General features: G+C 55.4%; 4 protein-coding genes across 8 annotated transcripts; 1 reads left to right on the plus strand and 3 right to left on the minus strand.

Annotated features, from left to right (window-relative positions):
- Window positions 1-288: 288 nt before the first annotated feature.
- On the minus strand, window positions 289-1491 carry MRPL34 (mitochondrial ribosomal protein L34). The gene is made up of 2 exons (XM_004761043.3): window positions 1209-1491; window positions 289-970 (listed from the first exon to the last, which is right to left on the minus strand). The coding sequence occupies exons 1-2, from the start codon at window positions 1253-1255 to the stop codon at window positions 757-759; spliced, it is 261 nt and encodes an 86-aa protein (XP_004761100.1). The 5' UTR covers window positions 1256-1491; the 3' UTR covers window positions 289-756.
- A 1746-nt stretch (window positions 1492-3237) lies between these two features.
- ABHD8 (abhydrolase domain containing 8) lies at window positions 3238-9298 on the plus strand. Of its 2 annotated transcripts, none has more exons than XM_004761046.3 (5): window positions 3238-3451; window positions 4582-5329; window positions 7139-7309; window positions 7454-7620; window positions 8633-8803. In XM_004761046.3, exons 2-5 carry the CDS (start codon window positions 4590-4592, stop codon window positions 8665-8667), a joined length of 1113 nt encoding a protein of 370 aa, XP_004761103.1. In that variant the 5' UTR covers window positions 3238-3451; window positions 4582-4589; the 3' UTR covers window positions 8668-8803. The 2 variants fall into 2 exon arrangements, with proteins under 2 accessions (XP_004761103.1, XP_004761102.1); XM_004761045.3 differs by having other exon boundaries at window positions 3239-3451; window positions 7454-7670; window positions 8633-9298.
- Window positions 9299-11198: 1900 nt separating this feature from the next.
- ANKLE1 (ankyrin repeat and LEM domain containing 1) lies at window positions 11199-16461 on the minus strand. Of its 4 annotated transcripts, none has more exons than XM_045081981.1 (10): window positions 15296-16461; window positions 15072-15224; window positions 14640-14745; window positions 14384-14528; window positions 13383-14159; window positions 13051-13222; window positions 12602-12761; window positions 12366-12495; window positions 11979-12107; window positions 11199-11771 (listed from the first exon to the last, which is right to left on the minus strand). In XM_045081981.1, exons 1-10 carry the CDS (start codon window positions 15517-15519, stop codon window positions 11494-11496), a joined length of 2274 nt encoding a protein of 757 aa, XP_044937916.1. In that variant the 5' UTR covers window positions 15520-16461; the 3' UTR covers window positions 11199-11493. The 4 variants fall into 4 exon arrangements, with proteins under 4 accessions (XP_044937916.1, XP_044937911.1, XP_004761104.1 ...); XM_045081976.1 differs by having other exon boundaries at window positions 12602-12965; XM_004761047.3 differs by having other exon boundaries at window positions 11633-12107.
- Window positions 16462-16549: 88 nt separating this feature from the next.
- Window positions 16550-24698, minus strand: BABAM1 (BRISC and BRCA1 A complex member 1). The gene is made up of 10 exons (XM_004761052.3): window positions 24565-24698; window positions 23573-23618; window positions 22840-23196; window positions 21307-21365; window positions 20464-20584; window positions 20303-20381; window positions 19502-19526; window positions 17921-18050; window positions 17638-17724; window positions 16550-16987 (listed from the first exon to the last, which is right to left on the minus strand). Exons 3-10 carry the CDS (start codon window positions 23143-23145, stop codon window positions 16784-16786), a joined length of 1011 nt encoding a protein of 336 aa, XP_004761109.1. The 5' UTR covers window positions 23146-23196; window positions 23573-23618; window positions 24565-24698; the 3' UTR covers window positions 16550-16783.
- Window positions 24699-24805: the final 107 nt, after the last annotated feature.

Consider the following 24805-nt stretch of genomic DNA (forward strand, 5'->3'; position numbering starts at 1 on the left):
AATCAAGTGCCCTTACCCTGCCCACCAGACAAGGACTTGGCACCCAGTACACAGAAATACTCAGTAGTACTAAGGGAAGCTACTGAGTACTATTATTCCAACAATGCAGCAAAGGAGAAATAAGTACCTCATTTCATAGGAGTCAAATGAGCCTCAAAGGGCTAAGGCCTTGCTCAAGGTCACACAGCCCATTCCCACAAACCCATCCTAGGGGTTGAGGATTCAAGCCCTAACTCCCCAGAAACCTTTCCATACCTGTGAAAAATGATGACATATATAAGACAAATATAAATTTGGACATTTATTAGACAATACTATGGAACTGTTAACCACTTTTTAGGTGTGAAAAGTTCTGTGATTAGGTTTTAAAGAGCCCTTTTCTTGGAGAGATGCATTCTGAAATAAGAAATAACCCAGTGCCCTAGATTTAATCCCAAATAACACAGGAGGGGTCAGGTGAGTTGTGGGTAATTGGTGGTTAAAGCTGTGTACTGAGTACACAGGGTTCACTGTGGACTATTGTATGTTCGAAATTCTTCCTAGTTCAATAGCGTAGAAAGGGACTGGGCGAGGTCTGACTTCCTACTCCCACTCTCAGTCCAACCGCAGACTTCCCCCCCCCCTCCGGGGGCCGACTCCACAATTTGAGGAGGGTTTATGTCTGAGTTGTCCCGGCTCCCCATAAAAACAATAGCAGGAGAGGTCCCAGGTCAGAGAAACGCTCTAATGGGGGTCCTGCCGGCAATTTAGCGCTCCTCAATGGCTCAGCGACTTGCGGCCTTTGTGCATGCGGCGAAGGATGACCTGGACGCCGGCCGGTGTGCTCAGGCGCCGGATCCAGCCGTGTTTGTGTTTGCGTTTGATGTTGCTCGGCTGATACTCATTTCCACGCGCCTTTCCTCTGTTCTGCTGTGTGGCGAGAAGTCCCCAGGCATCGGGGAGCCCCAGCCAGGCGCGGGGCTGCAGCCACCTGCGGGAGGGAAAGAGATGGCGAGGAAGGTCAGAGGGGGCGCTCTGTGACTTCGGCGTGACGCTCAACCACTCTGAGCCTCGGCTCCCCTATCCGGGCCGGGCCGCAGCCTGGTTGCAAGAAGCGCTCCATCAAAGCGCAAGCCGTTGGCAAGTCGTGTTGTCACCAAAGAGCTGACACCAGCCCCCGACACCGCCCTTATTTCCAGATTTGGGTAAGGGTCCCCGTGAGGACTCACCTGACGCGACCCAACTGGCGACCTACGGATCCGACCAAGAAAGCCATGTCCAGCGGCCGGTCGCGACGTCCCCACGCCGGCTATTCCAAAGCGAATAAGCTCTGCAGCCGCGGTACGAAAACTTCTGGGAAATGTAGTTTCTCCTACCGCGGAGGCCGCGTGGCCTCGGGGTTGTCCTGGAGTATTTCTGCGCCTGCGTCTCCTCCGCGAGAGCGTCCTTACGGGCAAGGGAGTGTGTGTAGTTCCTCATAGGGACCAGCAGGTGGCAGGCGAACGGCGCCTCTTTGGCATGCGCCTGCGTACAAGACGTTGTGTCCCCGGGTCCGCTGGGAGCTGTGGTTCCTTCTCTTGTCAACCGGCAGAGGGTGCCCGGTGGTTGCCGTGGCGCAGCTGGTGGCAGCCTCAGGAAACGGCTGGTCCATCATCCTTCCCCCAGCAGGAGGCGGGCAGATGGCACACAGCTGGCTGGCAGCTTTTCTCTGGGCCCAGCCAAGTCTCTCTTCTTTGGCGGGGAGCCCAGGAGACCTAAGTTGGAGTTGCCTGGATGTCCTTGGGGTGGTCCCTGCTCCTCTCGGGGATTCAGTTTCTCAATCTGAAACTCATGTGTTTTAAGCTTGTCCGTGGTGGTACCTCCATTCTGATCCAAGAAAAAATTTTCTATACTTAGATATGACCCTCTTCCCTTCTCTCACAGTCTCTATGGTGCTCGTTGCCCCAGGGAAAATATTCAGCTCCTCTGGCAAGCAAATGAAGCCCTCCAAACACACACACACACACACCCTCTAAATTTCAGTCACACCCACCTATGCCTGATGTTCTATTCATCTCCAACCCCCCCCATTAACTCTGAACATCTTCGGATATTTTCCTCTTCCCCAGCCCCATCCCTCCGTTTGGCCCAACCACGTCCCCATATGATTCTCCCCAGACTCTCCCCAAAGCCCAACGGTTCCTCAAGGGCCAGGCTGCTGGCTGAGTCCCTGTGGGCACCCCAGAATCTCCCAGCTTGGAGGCGGGGGGGGGGGGTCCAGGGTCAGGGAAGGGAACTGTTTACTGCATGAATCGACTGTAGTCTCCCAGGAGCACCCTGAGTGGGCAAGAGTGGGAGGAAGGACCTAATCCAGCTCTGGCAGCAAATTCCAGGAGATGGGAGTGGGCAAGAAATGGTTAACCCCTTGTCCTCTGAAGCCCATCCTACCTGCACCAACACTTAGCAAACCTGTACAGTATTATACTACTAAACCAGTACAATAATAATGTCAACAACGTATTGAACACTTACCGTTCTGGGTGTTTTTACCTGCAGAGCAAACTCATGAGAGGATTAATTTCATAGAAAAATGAGTGGAGTCTCAGAGAAGTGGCTTGCCCAAGGTCACATATCAACAAAGGGCAGAGGCTGGATTTGAACCCTGGGATCTTCGACTCCAGTTGGGACCATGGAGTCACCAGTTAGACTGACCAATGGTTAAACTGGCCTGTCTGTGAAACTCCAATCCCGCAATAACTCACAGCTTTAAGCCGTCTGTTTAAAGGCTTAATGAATAACAATTTCCAGGATTTGATATCACACAGCCGTGGTTTTAAATACCGCCTCTGCCGCGAAGCCCCCATCTTGCTTTGTGACTTTGTGCCATTTATGAGCCTCAGTTTCCCCACCCTGAACTGGAAAGATCTGAGAGTCTCTAGAACGGAAAGGTCAGTACAGAGAGGAGCATGGGGGCCCCATTTGGAGGTTACAAAGCTGTTCGGAGGCAGGGGCTAGACGAGGGGATCCTATTCACAGTTAGAGGCTCCGGAGGCTACCTCCCCGGAATTCCGCAGACACCAGTTCGGGACCCCTTCTGGGCCCTGGGCCAGGCCCAATCCCTCCCTCCCTCCCTCCCTCCTTCCTCGGTAAACTCCTTAAGGGGGTGGGGCTGCTGTTTTCTGAGACCGCCTTCATCCCTAAGATACCGCCTATGATTGGCAGTCTAACTAGGCCAGGTCATTTCCTAGCTCTGATTGGTCTAGACGCCCGTCCGTCGGCATACGGCCCCTCCCCCTGGGGAGAGACTTAAAGGGCCGGCTTTCTCGGCGGCCGCGGGATGCCCCCGCGCTGACCGCCATGGGCCCGAGCCCGCCCGCGTAGACGCGCCTGGGACGACCCCGTGCCACCATGTAAAACGGCGCCGCAGGCGGACGCTGGCTTCTCCGCCTGGGATCCCCTCCGCCCTGCCCCGGGCTGCAGGGCCCTAGATGAGGTGAGCGGGGAGTGGGCTCTGGGAGGGGGACATCGAGGTCCCTGGGGCTTCGACATCGGAAGGGGGTGTGCACAAAGCCAGTACTCGGGCTCTTAGGAAGACTTCGACCCCGCCGTAGTGGCTTCGACCCCGCCGTAGGGCTTACTAGCACCTGAGAGGCAGGGATCTGGCTCTGGGGAAGGGACCTGGCGTGGCGCAACTGCATCCCCCTCCGCAATCCGGGGTTAGGATTCCACTGGAGTGGGGTGGCGCGACCCGCTTCCCCTCTATCAGCAAGTATGGGCCTTCGGAGGCCGTGCCTTCAGCGCGTCTTATCCCCGCGGCGCCCAGGATGGAGACGGGGGAGGGGTTGGTCCCAGCTCTAGGCCCTAGACAATGGGGGTGCGCTGCACGGGTATCCCCCTTGAGTTATGTAACTGACTGTAGTTGCCATGGACACGGAGGGGGTGGCCCAGGGAGCAGCACAGAGGACCGGAGGCCCCCACAGAGGGCTTTACCTTGTCCATCCTCCTCTCCACCTTTGGGGATTGTGTGTCAGACCTCCGGAAGCTAGGGTACTGATGGGGGTACAGACTGTCTGGGCTTCAGCTTGTCTGTCTGCAATACAGACCCAGTCTGGGGCTTGCAGAGCTGGCCAGGGCCTTCTGGAGCTCAGTCCCTAACCCCCTCCCCCAGGGCCTCACCTTTCAGGAGCCAGGTTCAGAGGCCTGGATGGGCGCTCATTGGCATCTGCACCTTTTTAGATGCCTTCAGAGGCAGGCAGAATGTGCCCATTTGGTAAAAGTTAGTTAATGAGAATGTGTGCCTGAATGGATGGGTGGATGGATGGATGAATGAATGAATGAATGGGTTATGGAAGCCATAGCTGCTGTGAGCGGGGGTGGAGGGGTGGGGGGGATGGTCCTCATTTGCCACAATGTCCCAGAAGCAGCCCTGGATTATACCACCTTCCCTATGGACACCTCTTGGGGTCAGCCGTAGCCATGTCCTTCTCTCTAGGACAGCCTAGGCTAGCCCAGGAGGGTGGCCAACCCCCAGGCAGGCACTGACTAGACAGACAAAACATCTTGGTGCTTGGCTGGCTCTGGCCATTTAGACAGCCCCTGAGATGGCTGTGCCCCCACTTGCAGGACACACCATGCTGACTGGGGTGACGGACGGGATCTTCTGCTGCCTGCTAGGCGCACCGCCCAACGCCGTGGGGCCGCTGGAGAGCGTCGAGTCCAGTGATGGCTACACCTTTGTGGAGGTCAAGCCTGGCCGTGTGCTGCGTGTGAAGCACGCGGGGCCTGCTCCAGTCCCCAACCCGCCTCCACTGCCGCCAGATGCTGCCCAGGGAGACCGATCTGGCTTGGTCCGCTGCCAGCGCCGAATTACCGTTTACCGCAACGGGCGGTTACTGGTGGAGAACCTGGGCCGGGCACCTCGAGCTGACCTCCTGCATGGGCAGAATGGCTCGGGGGAGCCGCCGGCCGCCCTAGAGGTGGAGCTGGCCGACCCAGCAGGCAGTGATGGCCGCTCAGGCTCAGGCAGTGCCGGGAGTGGCAGTGGTGGGCGACGGCGGCGAGCCCGGCGCCCCAAGCGCACCATCCACATTGACTGTGAAAAGCGCATCACGAGCTGCAAAGGTGCTCAGGCCGACGTGGTGCTCTTCTTCATCCACGGTGTGGGCGGCTCCCTGGCCATCTGGAAGGAGCAGCTGGACTTCTTTGTGCGCCTGGGCTATGAGGTGGTGGCACCCGATCTGGCCGGTCATGGGGCCAGCTCGGCACCCCAGGTGGCCGCAGCCTACACCTTCTATGCGCTGGCAGAGGACATGCGTGCCATCTTCAAGCGTTATGCCAAGAAGCGAAACGTGCTCATTGGGCATTCATACGGGTGAGCCAGTGCTGTGGTGGGGCTAGCGGGGAGCAGTGGGGGAGGGTCACAGGGACTGGACACACATTTGCCCAACACTGACTTCTCTCCTTGAAGACTCTCATTTATGACTATAACAAGATAGCAATGCCCACCTCCACTGCTGTTGTTTCCTATCCTTTTAAAGTGGTGTTTCACAGTCCCAGCACCAGTGACATTTGGATCAGGTCATTCCTCTCTTCGAGGGGCTTTCATGTGCACTGTAGGATGTTTAACAGGCTTCCTTAGCCTCTGCCTGCTGGTTGCCACAGGTACAGTGGCCCAGTGATGGTCATGACCATCAAGTGTCTTCAAAAAAAAAAGGGGGTGTCTTCAAATAATAGGTTCCCTAGCAGTCAGAATCATCCCTGGCTGAGAACCATTGTCTTTAAGTTAAAAAATCAGTTGCTCTGGGGCACCTGGGTGGCTCAGTGGATCAAAAATCAGTTGCTCTGGAGATCCCTTCCAAGGAAGGGGTAATTAGAATCCTATACAGTCTTTTTACAAGGGCACAGGTTCCTGTAATTCACTCCCACTAAAGGAGTGATGCATGATACCATCCAGCATCAAGGTGAGTGTCCACTTATCAAAGACTGGGCCTGGGTGCCTGAACACTGCCAGGTGGTACCAGGTGGTACCACTCATCTTTACCCAGGAGGAAAGGCAGGATCTGATCTGCTGACTAGTTTGAGAACCACTGTTTTAGCGGTGTGGCCCATGCAATGAGACAAGACAAAGAAACGTTCCATATATTTCTGAATGAAAGGAAGCCAGGCTGGAAAGTAACAGCTCCTGTTTGTTTATATGAGAACACCCCCAAAAGTGGATGTTTACACTAAATGTTTCCTTTGATTAAATGAGTACCCATCTGCGGTAGTTCCTGTGACCTCATAACAATGCTACGAGGACAGCCCAGTTACTATTTTGCAGATGTGGAGACGGAAGTTCAGAGAGGTTAGGTAATCTCCCCGAGGGCACACAGGGAGTCACTGGTACAGTGAAGGCCAACTGACTCTTGCTTGTATCCTGTTCCCCTTTACAGCTAGGGTCTGCAAACTTTTTCTTAATGGGCCAGATAGTAAATATCTTAGGACATATGGTCATCTCTTTTGGAGCCTCTTGCAACTCTACTGTCAAAGCAAAGCAGCAGCCATCATGGTAAACAAATGGGCATGGCTGTGTTCCAATAAAACTTTATTTACTAAATAACTTACAAATTTACAAAATGGTAAACAGTTTACCAAAACAAATGGCTAGCCCACAGGCCATCGTTGGCCCAATGAACCCGACTTTTGAGGGAGTGAGGAGCTGGACTGTAAGGGCTCTTTGGGCTGTACCTTCCCAGCCTGTATAAGGCAGGCCAATGTGCCATGTCCAGAGACTGGGGACTGAGGATCCTCACAGGAGAAGGACAAGAAACAGGGACCTTCTCTGGGAAACCAAACAGTAGCAGCGTAAGCAGAATGCTTTCTTAATACTTGGCAATAAGTCATTCTTACCACTTTGGGGGGCATGGCTGCTTTAAGGATCTGATGAAAGTTCTGGTTTTGAAGGGGAAAAAATTCACTCTCAACAGACACATAGTCTTATAGGTTAGAGGCACTCAAGATGCCTCCCTCCCCCCATCCCTCCCTCCCACCCAGTGCCAGTGGGCCCCAGGGGAAGAATGTTAGCCTTCAAGGACCTATCTCTGGGTGAAGGGAGGGCATTACCTCCCTCACTACCTGTATCCTGCTGACCAACTCCCTCCAACCCTCCACATCACCCATCTACCCACCTATGCACCCCCAGTGTCTCCTTCTGCACGTTCCTGGCTCATGAATACCCAGACCTGGTGCACAAGGTCATCATGATCAACGGCGGGGGCCCCACAGCCTTGGAACCCAGCTTCTGTTCCATCTTCAACATGCCCACATGTGTCCTGCACTGTCTATCACCCTGCCTGGCTTGGAGCTTTCTCAAGTGAGTCAACCTGGCCCCAGTGAACCCTGGCATCTCCCTGAGTTGGGGGGAGGGGAGGCTGTATTGCTGCCGGGACGGGCATCGGAGGTGCCCCTGGTGGCCAAGCTGGCACAAGGCCTCCAGGAGTGCATCCTCACCTCCCAGGGCTGGCTTTGCACGCCAAGGAGCCAAAGAGAAGCAGCTGCTGAAGGAAGGCAATGCGTTCAACGTGTCATCCTTCGTCCTGCGAGCCATGATGAGTGGCCAGTACTGGCCTGAAGGTGACGAGGTCTACCATGCTGAGCTCACTGTGCCCGTCCTGCTCGTTCACGGTATGCACGACAAGTTTGTGCCAGTGGAGGAAGACCAGCGCATGGCCGAGGTAGGGCCTTGGCACCAGAGCCATCACACGCACCCCAGGGGGATTCTGCCTTGTGCTCCAGCCCCAGGGAAGGGAGAGGTTAGATTGAGAGTGCGATCCAGAACATGGGGCTGCCGTGGTGCCCTGCCCAGTTGGGATTTGTATAAGTGCCCAGGGATGCCATATGGAATTCTGGGAGAGGTCAGGCGGGGGATCTTTAGATCAGAGCCTACTGAGAAAGTGTCTTGGGATCCTCAGCACTGGGACTAGGTCTGCACCAGCAGTTCTTAGCCAGCAGGGATTCTGAGCCCCGGGAGACATTGGAAATGTCTACAGACTTTTTTGGGTTGTCATGAGTGGGGAGGAGGGGCTTCTGATGTCTGGTGGGGGGAGGCCAGGGATGTTGCTCAGTGCCCTGTAGCGAACAGAATGGCTCCACAGCAAAGAATGTTCCCACCCCAAGTGTCAGTAATGCTAAAGTTGAGAAGCCCGGCACGAGAGACCTTGACTTGGCTTGAGAGACCTGGTCTTTCTATCTCGGTGATTCTCACTCAGCAGTGAATTTGCTCCCCAGGGATACTTGGCAATGTCTGGAGACATTGTAAGCTGTCCCCCTGTGGGGTGGGGGAGTGGGACACTGCTACTGGCATCTGGTGGGTCCCGGCCAGGAATGCTGCCCAACAGCCTACAGTACATGGGACACCCCGCACCACAGAGAATCGTCCCAGCGTATGTGTCAGTAGTGCTGGGATTGAGAAAATCTTCTCTGGATGTACTGTAGCCACGTCATAAATGTTGAATGAATACTGAGGTCAGCAGGCTATCCTCCACCTCCGCCTTTGAGTAGAAGTAGAGGGATGAAGGGTAGGCCACAGGAGAGACTTCCTAAGACTGCAGGCCTGGTGTGGATGGGCTTGGGTGTACCAGGGCAGCCTGCCTTTGCCATCCTGAACCTGTGCCCCCACCCCTGCCCCCGCCCGCAGATCCTGTTGCTGGCCTTTCTGAAGCTCATCGATGAAGGCAGCCACATGGTGATGCTGGAGTGTCCAGAGACGGTCAACACGCTGCTCCACGAATTCCTGCTCTGGGAGCCAGAGCCCTCGCCCAAGGCCCTGCCCGAGCCCCTGCCTGCGCCCCCAGAAGAGAAGAAGTAGCCGCTGGGCCGGCCGGGCATCGCTTGGTAAGCCAAGGAGCAGCAGGAGGAAGCCAGGGGCCGCCCCCACGTCCGCAGCGCGGACCACCTGGGCGGGCTGTTCGCTCCGGTGGGCGGAGTCAGGTCAGGGAGACGCCCCCAGGCCCCCAGGCCGGCTGGGTAGGGCATGGCGTTCTCGGGAGCCAAGTGGGTACACCGCTCTCCACTTCCATCCTGCCGGACCCATCGGTGTTTTGGGGTCGGAGCCGGAACCCCCGTGGAGGATGACCTTGTACAGAAGCCCCTGTCCCTCAACGCCGCTCTCTGTCTTCCGTGTCAGCCGTGCTTGATCCTGGGACCCTCAGGGCCCCGCCTCATTGCCCGAGACCCTCCCCACCCCCCATTTCTTGGCGCTGGGAGCTCTTGTTGCCCAAGTGGGGGGGAGGGAGAGGGGGGCTGGCACCACCGAACCTGCACATCTCAACTTGTAACTCAATAAAAAGAAGTGACAATCTGAGTCTCTGGAGGACCTGTGCTGGGTGATGGCAGGGCAGAGTCGTCCTGAGCCTCAGTTTCCCCGTCTGCAGACTGGGCTGATGCAGGCGCCACCCCCTCACGGCTGACTTGCAGAGAAGTGAGGGCGTTGGCTGTCCAGGCTTCCTTCCCGAGTTCTCCCTCCCTCCTCAGAATGCAGGGGCTGCTTGGGCAGTATTCCCAGAACAGAGGCAGATGGTGAGCTCCGGGTCCCTGGAAGGGGGGAGGCCGTCCAGCTGAGGTTCATACAGGGGATAAGGTGAGCATCAGCAGACGTTGCATGGGCTGGAGCAGCCATAATGGAGGGCCACCTGTATACAAAGCCCTGTGCCAAGTGCCTGACGCCATCGTTTCATTGAATCCCTTTTATGCCGCGCCACTCAGCAAGTCGGTACCTCTTACTATCCCATTGTATCTTTCAACCTGGTTTAGGGTCGCTTTTGCCATGAAGATAGTTTTTGTTCTGTTTTTTTGTTGTTGTTGTCGTTGTTGTTGTTTTGGGTTTTTTTTTTAAGCCAACGAGTCTGCCTTTCTTGCCTGGCAGGATTTCCTGCCCTACAGCCATGCTCTTAATCCTCTATATTTTCTAATGTCTGTATCTCAAGGGTATAACTCTGGCTTGTGTGAACGGTGCAGGGAGAGCATCATCCCTTTAAATTACTACCTCTTTGGTCCTCTCCGCACTGGTTTGTAAGTCCACCTTTAGTTTAGACCGGAGTTTTCCTGGTGGCACTGTTTTCCACGAGCAAATTCTTTTGTAAAAAAAAATACTGTGTTTGTTTATTTGAGAGTGCGGCACATGGCAGGGGAGGGTGGGCAGAGGGAGAAGCAGTTCTCCCTGCTGAACAGGGAGCCCGATGGGGGACTCCATCCCTGGTCCCTCAGATTAAGACCTGGACGGAAGTCAGACACTTAACTGACTGAGCCACCCAGGCGCCCTTCACTAGCAAATTCTGGAGACATTTTTAATTGTGGCAACTGGGGGTGGGAGGAAGTGGGCGGAGCCCACTGGCATCTAGTGGGTGGAACCCAGGGATGCTGCCCAGACACCGAACAACGCACAGGACGGCCCCTACCTCAAAGAATAATTTGGTCTCAAACGTCAGTAGGGTCCACACTGGGAAATTCTGTTGGACAAATCTCATCTCTCTTTCTTTGTGGGGGGTGGGGGTGTCTGGATTCTTTCCCAGTGACTTCTCTGTGAATTCCTGGGCACATGGCACACTTTTAATTGCTATCACTTTATCAAGAGACTTGGTGTCTGCGGGCCTCCCAGTCTTATACATGAGGACAGGGAAGTTCAGAGAACTGTCCTCAGTTTGGTCAAAATGGTAGAACCCAGAGGCACATGGGTGGATCTGTCGGTTAAGGGTCAGACTCTTCATTTCAGCTCAAGTCATGATCTCAGGGTCCTGGGCTCAGACCCCATAGGGGGCTCCTGTTCAACACAGAGTCAGCTTGAAATGCTCTCTCTCCTTCTGTCCCTCCCACAGCTAGCGCGCGTTCTCTCTCTTTAAATAAACAACTAAAATCTTTTAAAAATAAATAAATAAAATGGTAGAGCCCCGCCCCACTTCAGAGCCCAGGCCCCTAATTACCATACCAGCCATTCCCCAAGAGTAGCCAGGAGCTCTGCCTCCAGGAACTGAAGCAGGTGGAAGGAGCAACGGTTACACCCGCCCCCTGCAGGACCTGGTTGGCTGAGCCAGGATGATGGGCAGATGGTCAACCCAATGAGACGGCGGATCCTCCCAGATCTCTAAATACACTAAATGCTTTTAAGAAGCAACTTCCAGAAAATAAAACGATCCCGTCAGCACCTCACCAGGATGGCAGCTTGGCATTTACTAAAACTCTTAACATATGGGGAGTCTGAAATCGCATAGCACCCCCAGGAAATCAGTTATTTATTGCCTCTTAGAGCGGGAAGAAACAGTCTCAGAGAAGCAAGGGAGACCCGAGTAGCACAGCTACCCCGAAGAATGCTGCTCGTTCACCCATAACCCCAGTCGCCCTCCCGGGCTCTGCCCACAGCTCACCACACACAGTCGGCCCCTCAACAGCGTCAGGGCGCCTCCCTTCCGGGAGATTTCCCACCTGCAGGGTTCTGTGCCCCACACTGTAGGTCCTGCCTCTGTTTACTCCCGTCTCCACCATGACCCCCTGAGGTAGGACTTGTCATTGTCCCCACTGTACAGCTAAGGAAACGGGAGTCTCAGAGAGACACATTATTGGTCCGAGGTCCCATAGTTGGGAAGCAGAGAAATCTCTCTTGATCTTGGCCAATTTCCCCAGCCCATCCCACAGATGAGTCCCTGTGTCTGGGAGATAAAAGTGGATCACAAAGACAGGACAAAACTGCCAAAGCACTAGCACCTTCTGAAGCCCTGGAATGTTCCAGAGATCCTTGGGTTCCCTACTTGTTCTCCCATGACGGGAAGCTCCAGAAGTTCCGTCTGTAACAAAGTCCTCCCTCAGCTGGAGGGGAAGATACAGGTCGCTGCCCGCCCACCCCTTACCCCCTGGCAGCCTTCTGGAGATGGGTGGTTGCCGTCACCACGGGGCAGACATTCAAACACCCTGATCTCTACCTAGGCTAGGGGCTAGCTCCCCCGGGACTCAGCCACGCGCCTGGATGTCCTGCGGCCGCAGCTCTCGCTCACCCTCAGCCAAGAAGACAAGGAGGGCGCGGTGCAGCAGGTGTACCCCCAAGCGCCGGCGCCGGGTGGCTGGCCAGCCCGCCACGACTCCGTAGCAGTGTCCTTGTTTCTGGTTCGTCAGTGTCTGGATCCCTGGAGAGAGGAGGGGTCAGGGGCATCCCTGGAAACTGCTGGCAAATGTGACAGCGACCCCCACTGTGTATTGCTCTTAAGCAGGGACAAACCAACAGAGCAAACAAAATATGTATGAGTGCAGGTACAGAGTTGGTGCTCAATAATTGTTCATTGGATGAATGAATGAGCAGCTCTGAGAGGAGAGGGATGAGGTAATCAGTAGATCAAAGGTCCCTCTCGTGACTCCTCCCCCTGCCCCATGGGCCAGGCACCTACCTAGAGCAGCCACGAGACAAGCCTCTCGAGTATAAGCCTCCACAGCAACCACGTGTTGGAAGCAATGCAGGGAGACCACACCACGGCCACTGGCCCAAATGTCCAAGATCTGGCGCACTTTGGGGCAGGCCTGGGGACCAGGGTGGGGTCAGGGGGTCTGCCCTCCCATCCCCTCCTCCATTCACTTCCCCGTGGCCCAGCTGTCCCTGCTGTGCCCCTGATCTCTAGCCCCACACCTGCTTTCCTGGCTGCCGACGGAGCCTGAGGGCCTCCCAGAGGTGGACATCTGGCCGGGCCCGCGTCCCTTTCCCCACATAGAAGATGGCACGGACAAAGGTCCGAAGGCGTTCAGCTGGGGTCAGTGAGAAGGCGCGAGCTGGCAGGTCTTGAGTCTCCCTGGATGAGGGAAGTTGCTCAGAGAGGACAGTTGCCCCAGAGACAGTTTCTAAGTTCACAGAGCAACCGGAATCCATGTCCAGTGAGCCCCATTTTCTAAGGCAGAGAGTGGCGGATGCTCCCCGGGGATACTCAGCAGCTTGAACTGGGTCTAACCAACCTTTTCTATATACAGAAGGTTGTATCCAGACAGGGCCTGTCCCCCTTTTAAAGATACAAAGCAAATAAGAACCAATCCCCGAATTTTTCAGCTCCCACCTCATCATGGAGTCATCCCTGCTCCAAGTACCTGGGGTCCAATAGCAGATACGTGAAACTGGACTTCGCGAGCCCCTCCCGCCACCTGCTCTTGGGATCTGGCCGCTCAAACTGCTGGGCCAGTTCGTCCTCGTCTGCCTGGGCATCTGGGATACAGCCTGTCCGCAGGGCTTCGGCCAGCTCTGGGCTGCGCCCTGCAAAGTCTGAGCCCCAGATTGGGGAGGCGGGAGGACTGAGTCAAGGCAGGGAGAAGAAGGGGCTGTTTCCCCAGAGACAAAGAGTAAAAGAGGCAGGACTGAGAGACAGGGTTCTCTGGGAACTCCCAGAGGCTCCTTGCACTCTGGATGCCCCGATCAGACTAACCGGGAGCAGCAGCACGGGTTTCTTCCAGCCGCCGGAGGTAGTACGGCCGAGTGAAGGGTGTGATGGGGCCGGGGCTCTCGCCAAGCGCTCGGAGCCTTCGCAGCAAATCCAGGTCAGACACCACAGGGACCAGAGGGCACCAGCAAGAGGGGATGGGGTCCCTGCCACCTGTGGAGCTCCCCTCGTCCTCCGTCAGCCAGAGGGCAGCCACATCACTGTCGAGGGACACCTCTCCATCTTTTAGGAAGCGGGAATCGGGGAGTCCTGGCGGTGATTCCCGAGGGGGGCTTGAGGCAGAGCTCCCATCTGGGAGGGATATGGGGGAGGGGGAGGCATCTGGAGAGGTCAGAGTCAGGGCCTGCAGACGGGTATTTAGTTCTGCCTCCCTGTCTGCTCTGGCAGTTCGATGCACCAGTGGAGGGGTACCTGGAGAGCTGGGCATTCTCTGGGAAGGTCGAATACCAGGCAGGAATCCCTGCTTGGTCTGGGGTAGTGACCTAGCCCAGGAGGAGGTATGTGGGGCTGGGTCTTCAGTTCCAGAAGCTTCAATCGCAGTGACGAAGGAGCTTTCTGAGCTGTAGTCCCATTGTCCTGGGGGTTGCTCCAAGCCGCTATCCTGGTCAGCAATCTCAGGTTGGGCAAGGAGGCTGGGGAGTCTGGGGCTGGCTTCCAGGCCCATGTCCCTGCCAACACTTCCGCCCAGTGCTGTGGAGGCCTGCGTCACACTGGGAGGTCCAGAGGGCCTGGTGTCCAACCCCTTTCCCCAGGGGTCTGGGCCTAAAGTAAGGGATGAGACTGAGTCAGAGGGAGTGAAGAGAGCCAGAGAAAGAGATGAGGGTTGGACCAGACAGAAGGAGGCAGCTGGAGTCGCAGGAGGGAGAGTCGGAGGCAGACAGCTTACCAGAGACAATGCACCTGAGACAGAGCCAGAGTGGACATCAGCGGGACACTCAAATCTGGATCAGAGGTTAAGCCCCCCAGTAAGCGCAGGCCCCACGTACCGTCAAGCTCGGGCTCAAGCTCAGGCTCCTGGCTCTCTGTCCCGGTCGGGGTCGAGATCTGGGTCCGAGTCTGGAACTCCCGAAGGAGTCGCATGCAATCATGGTGCCCCTGCTGTTCTGCCAGGTCCAGGGGCCGCAATCCGTCCTGTAGCGGCGCGGTCAGCAGGGGGCACCCGAGGCCCTCTTCCCACCCTTCCTCCCTCCCTCCCTTGCTCCCTCCAGGTTCGCCCTGCTACTGCAGGAGCGGGACTCCCACCTGGTCTCGCAGCGCAGGGTCCGCTCCGTGGCCCAGCAGTAGCTCCAGGCCACGGCGACAGCCCCAGGCGGCAGCCACGTGCAGCGGCGTCAGTGCCTCGACCGAACTGGGACAGGAGCAGAGGAGGGGTCAGGGGAAGAGGGAATGTGATCGCCGCCTCCGCACCCCGGAACCTTGGCTCTCGGGCTCCTATTGCCACTCTCCAGCCTGAGACACCATCCCCGGATCCTAGACACTGCGTCCTCGGCCAAATTCAAACCTCACACCCCAAACCTAGGATCCTCAGGAACCGCCCCCCATCCCCAAGCCCCACCCTTGGACACCGAGTCTCCGCCCCGGACTGTGGGATGCCCTCTCCCAGTGGGCGGCCGAGGCCCTCGGACTCGGGAGACCCCTCCCCTCACCCCGCCCTGGGTCCTGGCCCCATCTCACCGAGCGTTGGCGTCCCCGCCCCGGCTCAGCAGGGCTTCTAGACACCTCAGACCGCGCGGGTGGCGGGCTCTGGCCGCCAAGTGCACGGCTGCCGCGCCATCCGCTAGCAGCAGGTTTGGGTCGGCGCCGCGGCTCAGCAGCTCCTCCACGGCCCTACGGAGTGGGAGGTCAGAGTGGACCGCGAGCCTCGCCCCGTCTCCGGCCCGGCCCCTCACCCTCCTCACCGTGGCTCCGTCTCCCGCAACGCTGCCCGAAGCCGCTGGGCCAGGCGGGCCGCCGCGTCCATGCTGGGTCTGTCCCGGAGCCCCACGGCCTTGCCCGCCGAGTTCCAATTTCCCGCCGCGGCCTTGTGCGCACGCGCCGCCCCGCCCCCCGCCTCTGGTGTCCGTGGGACGGCGCCGCGCAGTGTCCCCAGCCAAGCCGACCTGCGCCGCACCGGCGTCCACATCGGGGTTCTCGAGCTCTAGTGCCTACGGGGACCATGACACCGAGTGGCACTCAAGCAGGGCCTGGGGCCGTCGATAAGGCCGGGGCGGGTGGAGGCCACCAAGTGTGTCATTATCTCCTGTCAAAAGCAGGGAAATGCGAACTCTCCCTGAAGGAGGGTGTGGCGCTGCCTCCCAGGGTCTGGAGATGCCCACAGGGTATTAGGTCTCCCAAAACGTTTTGCCCAAGGGGGCTTCCGTGGACGAGCACAGCCTGGACACTGTGTAAAGCTTCAGTTAACAGCTAACGCCTCTATCTCTGTGTGGCCCGTTTCCACTCCCAGGGAAACGGAAGTCCACTACTTTGAAGCGCTGGGCCGCTGAGGGCCTTAATATTCCCATCTGCGAAATGGGAGAATCATCTCTTCCAGGCTGTTGTGAAATGGAACGAGTTTCACCACAAGGACCTGGCCCAATAAATAATAAGTGCCCAATAAATGCTCATAGGGAGGAAAATAAAGCTGTTTCTGTTTTATAAATAGAATCTAGTTGCCAAACTTTTTGCACAATCGCTCATCATCCAGGAAGATAGCTGATGTACACCTGTTGTATCTGTCTCTGGTCTCCCTTCCTCTGGGGAAAACCCATACTATTTCCTGAAAGAGCTGTAATCCCTTCGTGGATTAGAGGCTTGATAAATCCTGGTGGATCAGACCATCCCACAACTCTAGCCCATGACTGGCCCAATGACCAGGCAAGGCCTGTTCCATGTAGGGGCCATCCCTTCCCTGGGCTGTAGTCTGAGGAGTGATCACAGCTCTCCCATGGTTTGGGAGAAAAGCAGGGCACACTGAACACCAATCACACAAGATACTTCAGCCCACCCCAATGGCATTATTGTCTGAGTAACTGAATACAGCCAAGCCTGAAGCTGCCCTTCGCTTTTCATCCACGAGAACCAAACCATTGCCCTTTCTCTTCGGCCAGTAGGTTTTCTGTCACTTGCAACCAAAAAGATCCTAATTAACACAACGTAACTGTTGTCGACCTGGGTCAGGGATTCTCAGATTTTTATTCTGAGGACAAGAAGCACACAGAGAAGAACAAAACTTACAGTAAACAAACCAGCAGTGGGAGGCGGGCCGGAAAACTTAGGGAATGGGTGCCCAGGGTCCCAGGAGCCTCCCGGAACCCTCTCCCACCAGGGTGCCATTGAGCCCAGTTTGAGAACCATTCTCTAAGCCAAGGGCTTCACTGCACGAGAAGGCGGGGATGTACAGGGATGGTTCAGACGGTGGCTTCGACCTCGGTGGCTTCGTCGTCCTCCTCCAGCAGGCTGTAGGAGGCATGACTCTGGCAGGGCCGCTGCAGTGGATGAGCCAGCAGCTTGGCCATACAGTTGTGCAGCTCAAGGGCCGGCCCAGCCAGTGCCACCTCATACTTGTAGCTGGTGCCCTTGGTATCCAGGCTGCCCATGAAGGCAAACATGTCCTGTGGGGCCGGGGAGGGGCTGTTCAGCCAGAGGATCCCCTGATGGACCCTCTCCACCCCTGGAAGGCTTCCCGGAGGAGAGGGCACCAAGGATGGGTTCTGAAGGATGAAGAGGATTTTTCCAGAAAGAAACAGTCCCATGTTCAGCAAATATTCCCTGCCACCCACCCAGGGGTAGGGACCCCAAGAAATCTCAGTCCTGGAGCCCCTAGTTTGGAGACACAGTCAGATGCAGACGACCTCCGGCCCCCACGCTAATCATCCCTGAGGATGATCTGGGGTAGATGGTTTGGGTGCTGAGGTAGGAGGAGGAGCCAATCGCAACTCCCCCTGTTCACAGTTGGGTAAACTGAGGCTCAGAGGTAAGTGGCCTAATCAATGTTCTTTAGCTAAGTCTGGGCTGGGATATGAAGGACCAGCAGCCTAGGGAGGCAAGGCAGGAAGGGCACTCCACGCAGAGAGCATGGTGAAAGCAAAGGCAGACCGGAGAAGCCCCCACTAGCTCACAGCAGACATGTAGAGATGGTTGTTGAATGAGCTCAGATCCGTGATTCAGCAGGGCGAGGGCTCCAGGGGTGCAAAACGGAGGTGGCTTCCGAGACACCCCACCTACACCCTCCCTGCCACCCAGACGCACAGCAGCCTCTCACCTTCCAGCTCATTTCCTCTTCCTTCTCATCAGCGCCATTGTGGATGTAAACAACATCAAAGAAAAAGTATGGGCACTGGAACATTTTCTGCAGGGAAAGAATGCCAGCCTTCGGGGCGTGAGTCACCCCCTGCCCCCATGACCGTAATTCCCCAGATTCTGCCTTGGACCCTGGGAACCTGCCCATAGGCACCCCAGCTCTTGTGATCAGAAAGTCCCTCCTGGTGTCTAAGCAGCCATTCTGCTGGCTGCAGCTGTCCCTCCCTTTCCCCAGCCTCACTCACCTTCATGGGCTCCGTCAGGGAGAACTGGGGCTGGCAGGGCGGACGGCTATAGACTAGGATGGTGCGGACCACGTACGGGGGTGGAATTGTCCGCACGTTCTCGGTAACGGGAAGCTCAGTCTTCTGCTGGCTGCGTAGTGGAGGGTGGGGAACAGGTCAGAGCACGCTCCGGGGATCCCCCGCTCTTGTCACCCTCGGAGAGCCTGGGCCTTCACTGGGCACACAAAGCCCACATGACTGCTCCCTCCGAGCCTCCCCCTATGCTGTTCCCTCTGCCCAGACTGCCTCCCCACCCTCACCCTTCTGCCTGACCTCTCCTACTCTATCAGGGGGACTCTGCAGACCCCAAAGGTGGAGCCCACTCTGACCACCCTCACCATCCTGAATATCCCCCATCATTGACCTGACTTGGACATGTCCCCCAGGCCAGAAGAGTCTAAGGCTGGGACCTGATCTTATTTCATAAGTAAGCACCCATGTCCCCAGCTGGCCACGGCTGGATCTCACATTGGCAGAGAGCACTGGGCAGACAGAGAGCAAAGGTCTTTAATATGTGAAAAGCAAATCTGATCATCAATAAGAAAAAAGCCACTATCTCCCTATAAACACAGGCAAAGGGGACAAATGGACAAATCACAGCAGGAATACTGAATGGTTTACAAATGAATAAATAAGGCTTCGGGCGCCTGGGTGGCTCAGTGGGTTGGGCCGCTGCCTTCGGCTCCGGCTCCGGTCATGATCTCGGGGACCTGGGATGGAGTCCCACATCGGGCTCTCTGCTCAGCAGGGAGCCTGCTTCCCTTCCTCTCTCTCTGCCTGCCTCTCTGCCTACTTGTGATCTCTCTCTGTCAAATAAATAAATAAATAAAATCTTTAAAAATAAATAAATAAATAAAATTTAAAAAAATAAATAAAAAAGGCTTCAAGAAAAGCACAGTGAAAGTAACAGGTGGCCGCTAGCCTCTATCAGACAGCCAGAACCTTCGGCAGCATGAAGAACCCTGGTGTCTGGAGAGGTATCCAGGGTTGGTTTCTGGCAAAGTCTAGCAGGTTAAAAATACACACCCCTTTGGCCCAGCATGTCTTCCACTGGGAATTTACAGGATGGATTCACTTGCAAAATTTGCCAGAACCACTGTACCAGGTTAATCATGATGGAAAAGGCAAAACAGGATCTGTGTCCACCATTAGGGGGCAGGTAAAAGCAGAGGCTGGACTACTAGGGCCCCGAAGCTAAGAATGGCTTTTACATTTTTTTTAAATGGTTGGGGGAAGAAAAATCAAAAGAACATTTTGTGACACGTGGAAAGGATATGAAATTCAAGTTTCCGTGTTCATCAAGAATGTTTTGTTGGGGACACAGCCCCGTGCACAGGGATGGTTTGTAACTGCCTTCAAGTGACTCAGGCAGAATCCAGTCATCAAGACAAGGCCATATGGTCTGCAAAGCTGAAAATATTTACTGCCCAGCTCTTTATAGAAAAAGTGTGCTGCCCTGTGGGTTAAAACAACGGAGTGGGGGACCTCAGGGCCATCACATGAGTGACACAGAAGGAGAGTTGCAGCAAAGGTGGTACTTACATGAGGCTGAAGAGACCTTCCAGATCTGGCAGAGATGCTAAGGAGAAGGCTGGTGGCAGAGCACGGGTAGGAAGCGGCAGGAGGCTTCCCTCATCCTGATGCCGGGAGAGCCCAGGCACCTTCATGCCTGGTGCAGGAGATGCGCTGTGTGACCCTGGCCCAGTTGCTTGCCCTGTCTGAGCCTGTTTTCCCTCAGTATAGATCACAAAACAGGAGGCTAACACCGGATGCCCTGAAAACACTTGGTGGCTCAAAGCTCCTCTTTCCCTCACAGCCAGGGCAGCAGTCTTCACAATGCAAGAGCCACAGGTGTCCCAGTCCCCTAGCCCCCGACACTCAGAAGTGTTTTGTAACATCATTTTCCATCTAAGTTTGGGGCTGCACGTGAGCCGTTTGTGTTCAAATTAGCATAAAATGTGCTGTGCCCAGGCTACAGGGGCTGTAGCAGTGATTGTAACTCCTCAATCCCATATTGCTATTTATTGAGCACCAACTGTATACTTGGCCCTTCACAGAATGTTCCCCATGTGAGTGGTTTTGACATCTAGAGTCCAAATCAGCTGGTTTTGTTTCTGTACCAGGACTTGATCTTAACAGCAACCCCCCTGGGGAAGGAGGTTTCGTGCCTCCCTTTTCACAGATGAAGAAACAGGTTCAAAGAGGGGACTTGCCCAAGTCTGTCATAGCAGAACACGGATCTGGACCTGAGCCAGTCTCAGCCAGCCCACTCCACGGCTCAGGCTTCTGGGGTGCCAGGACAGCCAAAGCCCCTCCACATGGCGTCCCTGCCTGGAAGGATACTGAAGGTGGAGCAGGAAGCCGTCTCCAGGTCATAGAGGCAGCTGCAGAGTTCGCGGGGATCAGAGGTCAGGCCGGACAGCTACGGGGAAGCACAAACCTCAGCGAGGCGCCTCCCCACCCCAACAGAACCCCTAGGCACCCGAGCCCTGCCCCAGGCTCACCCAGGCGATGTCATCATTCACCACCACCAGTGCAAACTCATGGCTCTTGTCGATCTTATGTTTTGTCCGCACAAACATTTCGATCATCTTCTGGGAGACATTGAGGGCGTTGGTTTTGGAGCTGGGGAGGGAGAGAGAGTAAGGGGGGTGGTTAAGGTAAGGCCTCTGGCCTGGAGGGTGTCTCTTCACCTGCCAATCCTGGGCAGCCCTCTGCTAGCCTCAGGATTAGGCACTACAGGCCCAGGTCAGGTCATGCGGTGGGGAGATGGCAAAGCCCAGCGCCCACACCGCCCCGGCTTTTGCCCTCGCCAAATGGGGTTCCTCTGGCCAGCCTGGGTCTCACAACTGATCCCCAGGAGGTCTCCCCCAGGCCTTCATTCAGCCACAGATGCCTAGCGGTGGCAGCAAGGGGAAGGCGGGCTTGTCCTCAGCATCCCCCAGAGCTCCCTGGACTCTACCCAGGCCCGGTCACCAACTCCACAGAGACTCAGCTGTTCAGGGCAGCGGCTTCGGGATCACCTAGGCCTGGGTCTGAATTCTCGCTCTGCCTATCCACTGAGGCCTTGGGAAAGTCACTTCACCTCTCAAGAGTTTCTGAGTCACTGCTGTGCTGTGAGAGGTACATGGCAGCTCTCACAGGCTTGGATAGGAGCCTTGGTGGAGCTTCTTCAGAATCAGTTGCCATTGCTACTATTACAGGGCCAGGCCCCAGTCCCCAGGCCAGGCCAAGCACTGGGAGTCTCAGAGAGAGAGAGAGAGCCCTGAGTTTTTGGAGCTGTCTACCCCCCCAACCCCACCCCAAACCACGGCTGCATAATTTAAGCCCCCAAATGTTCCTCTCACCCATTGAATGACTCCAGCTTTGACAGGGACATTTCCTCTGACAGGTCCAGGCAGATGATCTGCAAGAAGTTCCGAGGGAGGTGAGGGCACTGTGGCTGGCAGTGCCTAGCAAGTGGACACTAACACTGGCCCCCACTGCACTCTGGTGGCCCTCTCCAAGCAGCTCTGTCTGAAAAGGTGCTTATTGGGGTGACCCCCGAGTCCCAGCCAAGAAACCTACTTTGGAAGACAGCGGATCAGGGAAAAGAGCACTAGATCAGGAGTCCAGGATTGCAAGTGAATAAAGGAGCCAGAGAATGCCTGACACAGAAACAGGGAAACAAAGGTAGAGTGGGCTGAATTGTGTCCCTGCTTCCACACAGACAGGCCCACCGGGAACATCAGAACGTGACTTTTTTTGGAATTAGGGAATTTGTTGATGGAATTAAGAGAAAGATCTTGAGATAAAATAAAGATCCTGATCTGAGGTGCCTGGGTGGCTCACTTGACAGGTGAATCCAACTCTTTTTTGTTTGTTCAAAGATTTTATTTTATTTTATTTTTTAAATTTTATTTATTTATTTGAAAGACAGAGATCCCAAGTGGGCAGAGAGGCAGGCAGAGGGAAAGGAAGAGAAGCAGGCTCCCTGCTGAGCAGAGAACCCGATGCAGGACTCGATCCCAGGACCCTGGGATCATGACCTGAGCCGAAGGCAGAGGCTTTAACCCACTGAGCCACCCAGGCGCCCCTCAAAGATTTTATTTACGTATTTGTGAGAGAGAGAGAGCGTGCATGCGCAAGCAGGGGGAGTGGCAGGCAGAGAGAGAAGAAGCAGGCTCCCCGCATGCAGGGAGCCCAATGCGTAACTCAATCCCAGGACCCCTGAGCCAAAGGCAGACGGTTACCCCCACTGAGCCACCCAGGCACCCCCTAGCATCCAACTCGTGATTTCAGTTCGTGCCATGGTCTCAGGGAAGATCACAAGATCCAGCCCTCCATCAGGCTTCCTGCTCAGCAGGGAGTCTGCCTGGTATTCTCCCTCTCCCTCTGCACCTCCCAAGACCCTCTCCCTAGCACCCCCAGCCAGTTCATGCTCTCTCTCAAATAAATAAATAAACCTTAAAAACAAACAAAAAAACAAAAAACCCTGATCCAATGACAAGTGTCCTTATAAGAGAAAGAAGGTTCAGAGACACAGACAGGAAGGCCATGTGAAGACAGAGGCAGAGGCCAGGGAGATGGGGCTACACGCCAAGGATATGTGCTACCCCCCTCATGCCAGAAGATGCAAGGAAGGATCTTTCTGTACAACCTCCAGAGGGACCATGGCCCTGCCCATACTTTGATTTCAGACTTCTGGCCTCCAGAAGAGTGAGACAATGAATTTCTGTTGTTTTAAGCCAGCTGTCCAGCCTGACCTCTGATCCCCTAATTTGTTGTGGTAGCCCTAAAAAACTCCTACAAAGTCACTGCAGAGTGAATCCCAAAAAGCAAGAACATTAAACATAAGGTTTCCCAGCACCTCATGGCCACAGGCCAAGCCCCTCACTTACCACCTTCTCTGGACAGTTGACCCTTGGTGTCCGCACCTGGACTTCAGGAGCTGTTGGGGGCACCTGCCAGGGCTTGGGGCCAGCTCCTGGAGGATTGGGGGTCCCATCGTCAGCACTGGCCGCCTCGCCCTCACCCTCACTGCGGCTGCCCACACTGGCCTGGGCTCCCAGTGCCCGGTCCTCTGCTCCTTCAGGGTTGGAGCGGGTTCGGGGCCTGGGCTCAGCTGACTGCTCCTCTTCCTCTTCTTCCTCCTCCTCCTCCTCCTCTTCTTCCTCAGTGGGGCTGCTGGGTTCTGCCACTTCCATGGCCCCTAAGTGGCTGGATGGAGCAGGGCTGGGGGAAGCCAGGATCCTCCCCTTATGGGTTTTAAAAACATGCGGTTACTGGACAGGACAGAGCATGAACCACCTAATGACTGTAAAAATCACTTCTTTCCCGGCCTGTTTCCTTATCTTCAGAATGAGTGCCTGGCATCCCATTTTTTTTTCTGTAGCGCTTAACCCACGCCCCCCTTTCCCTTGGCGAATGAACAAATCTGGCCACTAGGAACGCCTGAGAGATGTGGCATAACCCAATACAGGTCAGTGAGAGGCAGTTCTGGGGCTTCAGATAGTGCCACTAGGGAAGAGGGTCTCCTCAGATTTGCAGAGCTGGGAGGAGAGAAGTCAAGAGCTGTCAGGAGCCTCTATGCCTCCAAGAGGGGAAAGAAACCCTGCTTGAAGTGATGCTCACCTAGAAAACAGCAGCTAGACCTCTGTGCACCTGGATCCAGCTATGCCTGAAACCAATAAAGGAAACCTCATTTAAAATAGAATCAGGAGAGGGGTGCCTGGGTGACTCAGTGGGTTAAAATGGAATCAGGAGGCCAAAAGGGGAACTCTCACCCTCTACCACAATGGCAGACCCTAACAGGAAAACAGATATTGCAGTCCCAAAAGAAAAAAGACTATACTAACCCAGCAAGGAAATTAAACATTTTCTCCTTCCCTGGCAACAGCCCAACCAATGACAGACTCACAATTCAGCCAGTGAAAAGCCACTAAACTTCAATTCCCAATTTACTCCAATAGACTTTAGGTTTATAGCAGCCCGTCCCAACTCCCCTTCCTCTATAAAAGAGCACTCCTCTCCTTTGTTCTGGACTTGTCTAAGGTTTTGTTATACAGCTTGTGCATCCTGAATTGTAATTCTCTGCTATTCCCAAACAAAGCTCTTCTCTGCTGGTAAAAATGACAGTTTTCGTTTTAAGGTTAACAGAATGGGGTGCCTGGCTGCCTCAGTCGTAGAGCATGCGACGCTTGTTCTTGGGGTTGTGAGTTCGAACCCCACCTTGGGTGTACGGATTGCTTAAAAATAAGAAAGGAAAAAAAAAAAAAAAAAAAAAAAAAAAGACTAGCTCTGGGATTCTCCCCAGCGGGGCACTAGGCTGCCTAGAAGGTGTCTGTGCAAAGGAGGGGGCACGAATCTACGTGTTAAAGGTCCCTTGGAAAAAAGACAGGACGCCAACAGTTTGCCAATCTGGGTTGGGGTGTGGGCTTCGGGGGATGGTCTTTGAACGGCTTGTAACCCCCTCAATCTCTAAGGAAAACAATGATTTGGCTTCAGCAAGAGGGATGAAGACTAGCCTGCAGGAGAAACCAGAGTTTTCCAGAAACGGAATCCCCAAGGAAGGCTAGGGGCTGGACCTCTAGGGACGGGAACGCAACCACCCAACCTCTTCTCACCGTAGCCTGTGCCTCACTCCAACTCAGTCGAGAACTCACTAGGAAGCCGCCATCTTTCGCAACCCGGAAGTACTGCGGCAAGGCCGCGACGCCTGCTGGGAAATGTAGTTCAGCAAGCCGTAAGGCAAGCCGACGGCCGAACAGGGGACGGCTGGAGAGCCTTGAAAGCGGATAGGCTGGGACTGCGCTGGGGAGGGGGGTTGGAATGTGATTGGTTAAAGCAAGAATAGCCGGAGCTTTG

Source organism: Mustela putorius, unplaced genomic scaffold, assembly GCF_011764305.1.
Source record: "Mustela putorius furo isolate JIRA1106 unplaced genomic scaffold, ASM1176430v1.1 tig00000095_pilon_pilon_pilon, whole genome shotgun sequence".
Classification (NCBI taxonomy): Eukaryota; Metazoa; Chordata; class Mammalia; order Carnivora; family Mustelidae; genus Mustela; species Mustela putorius.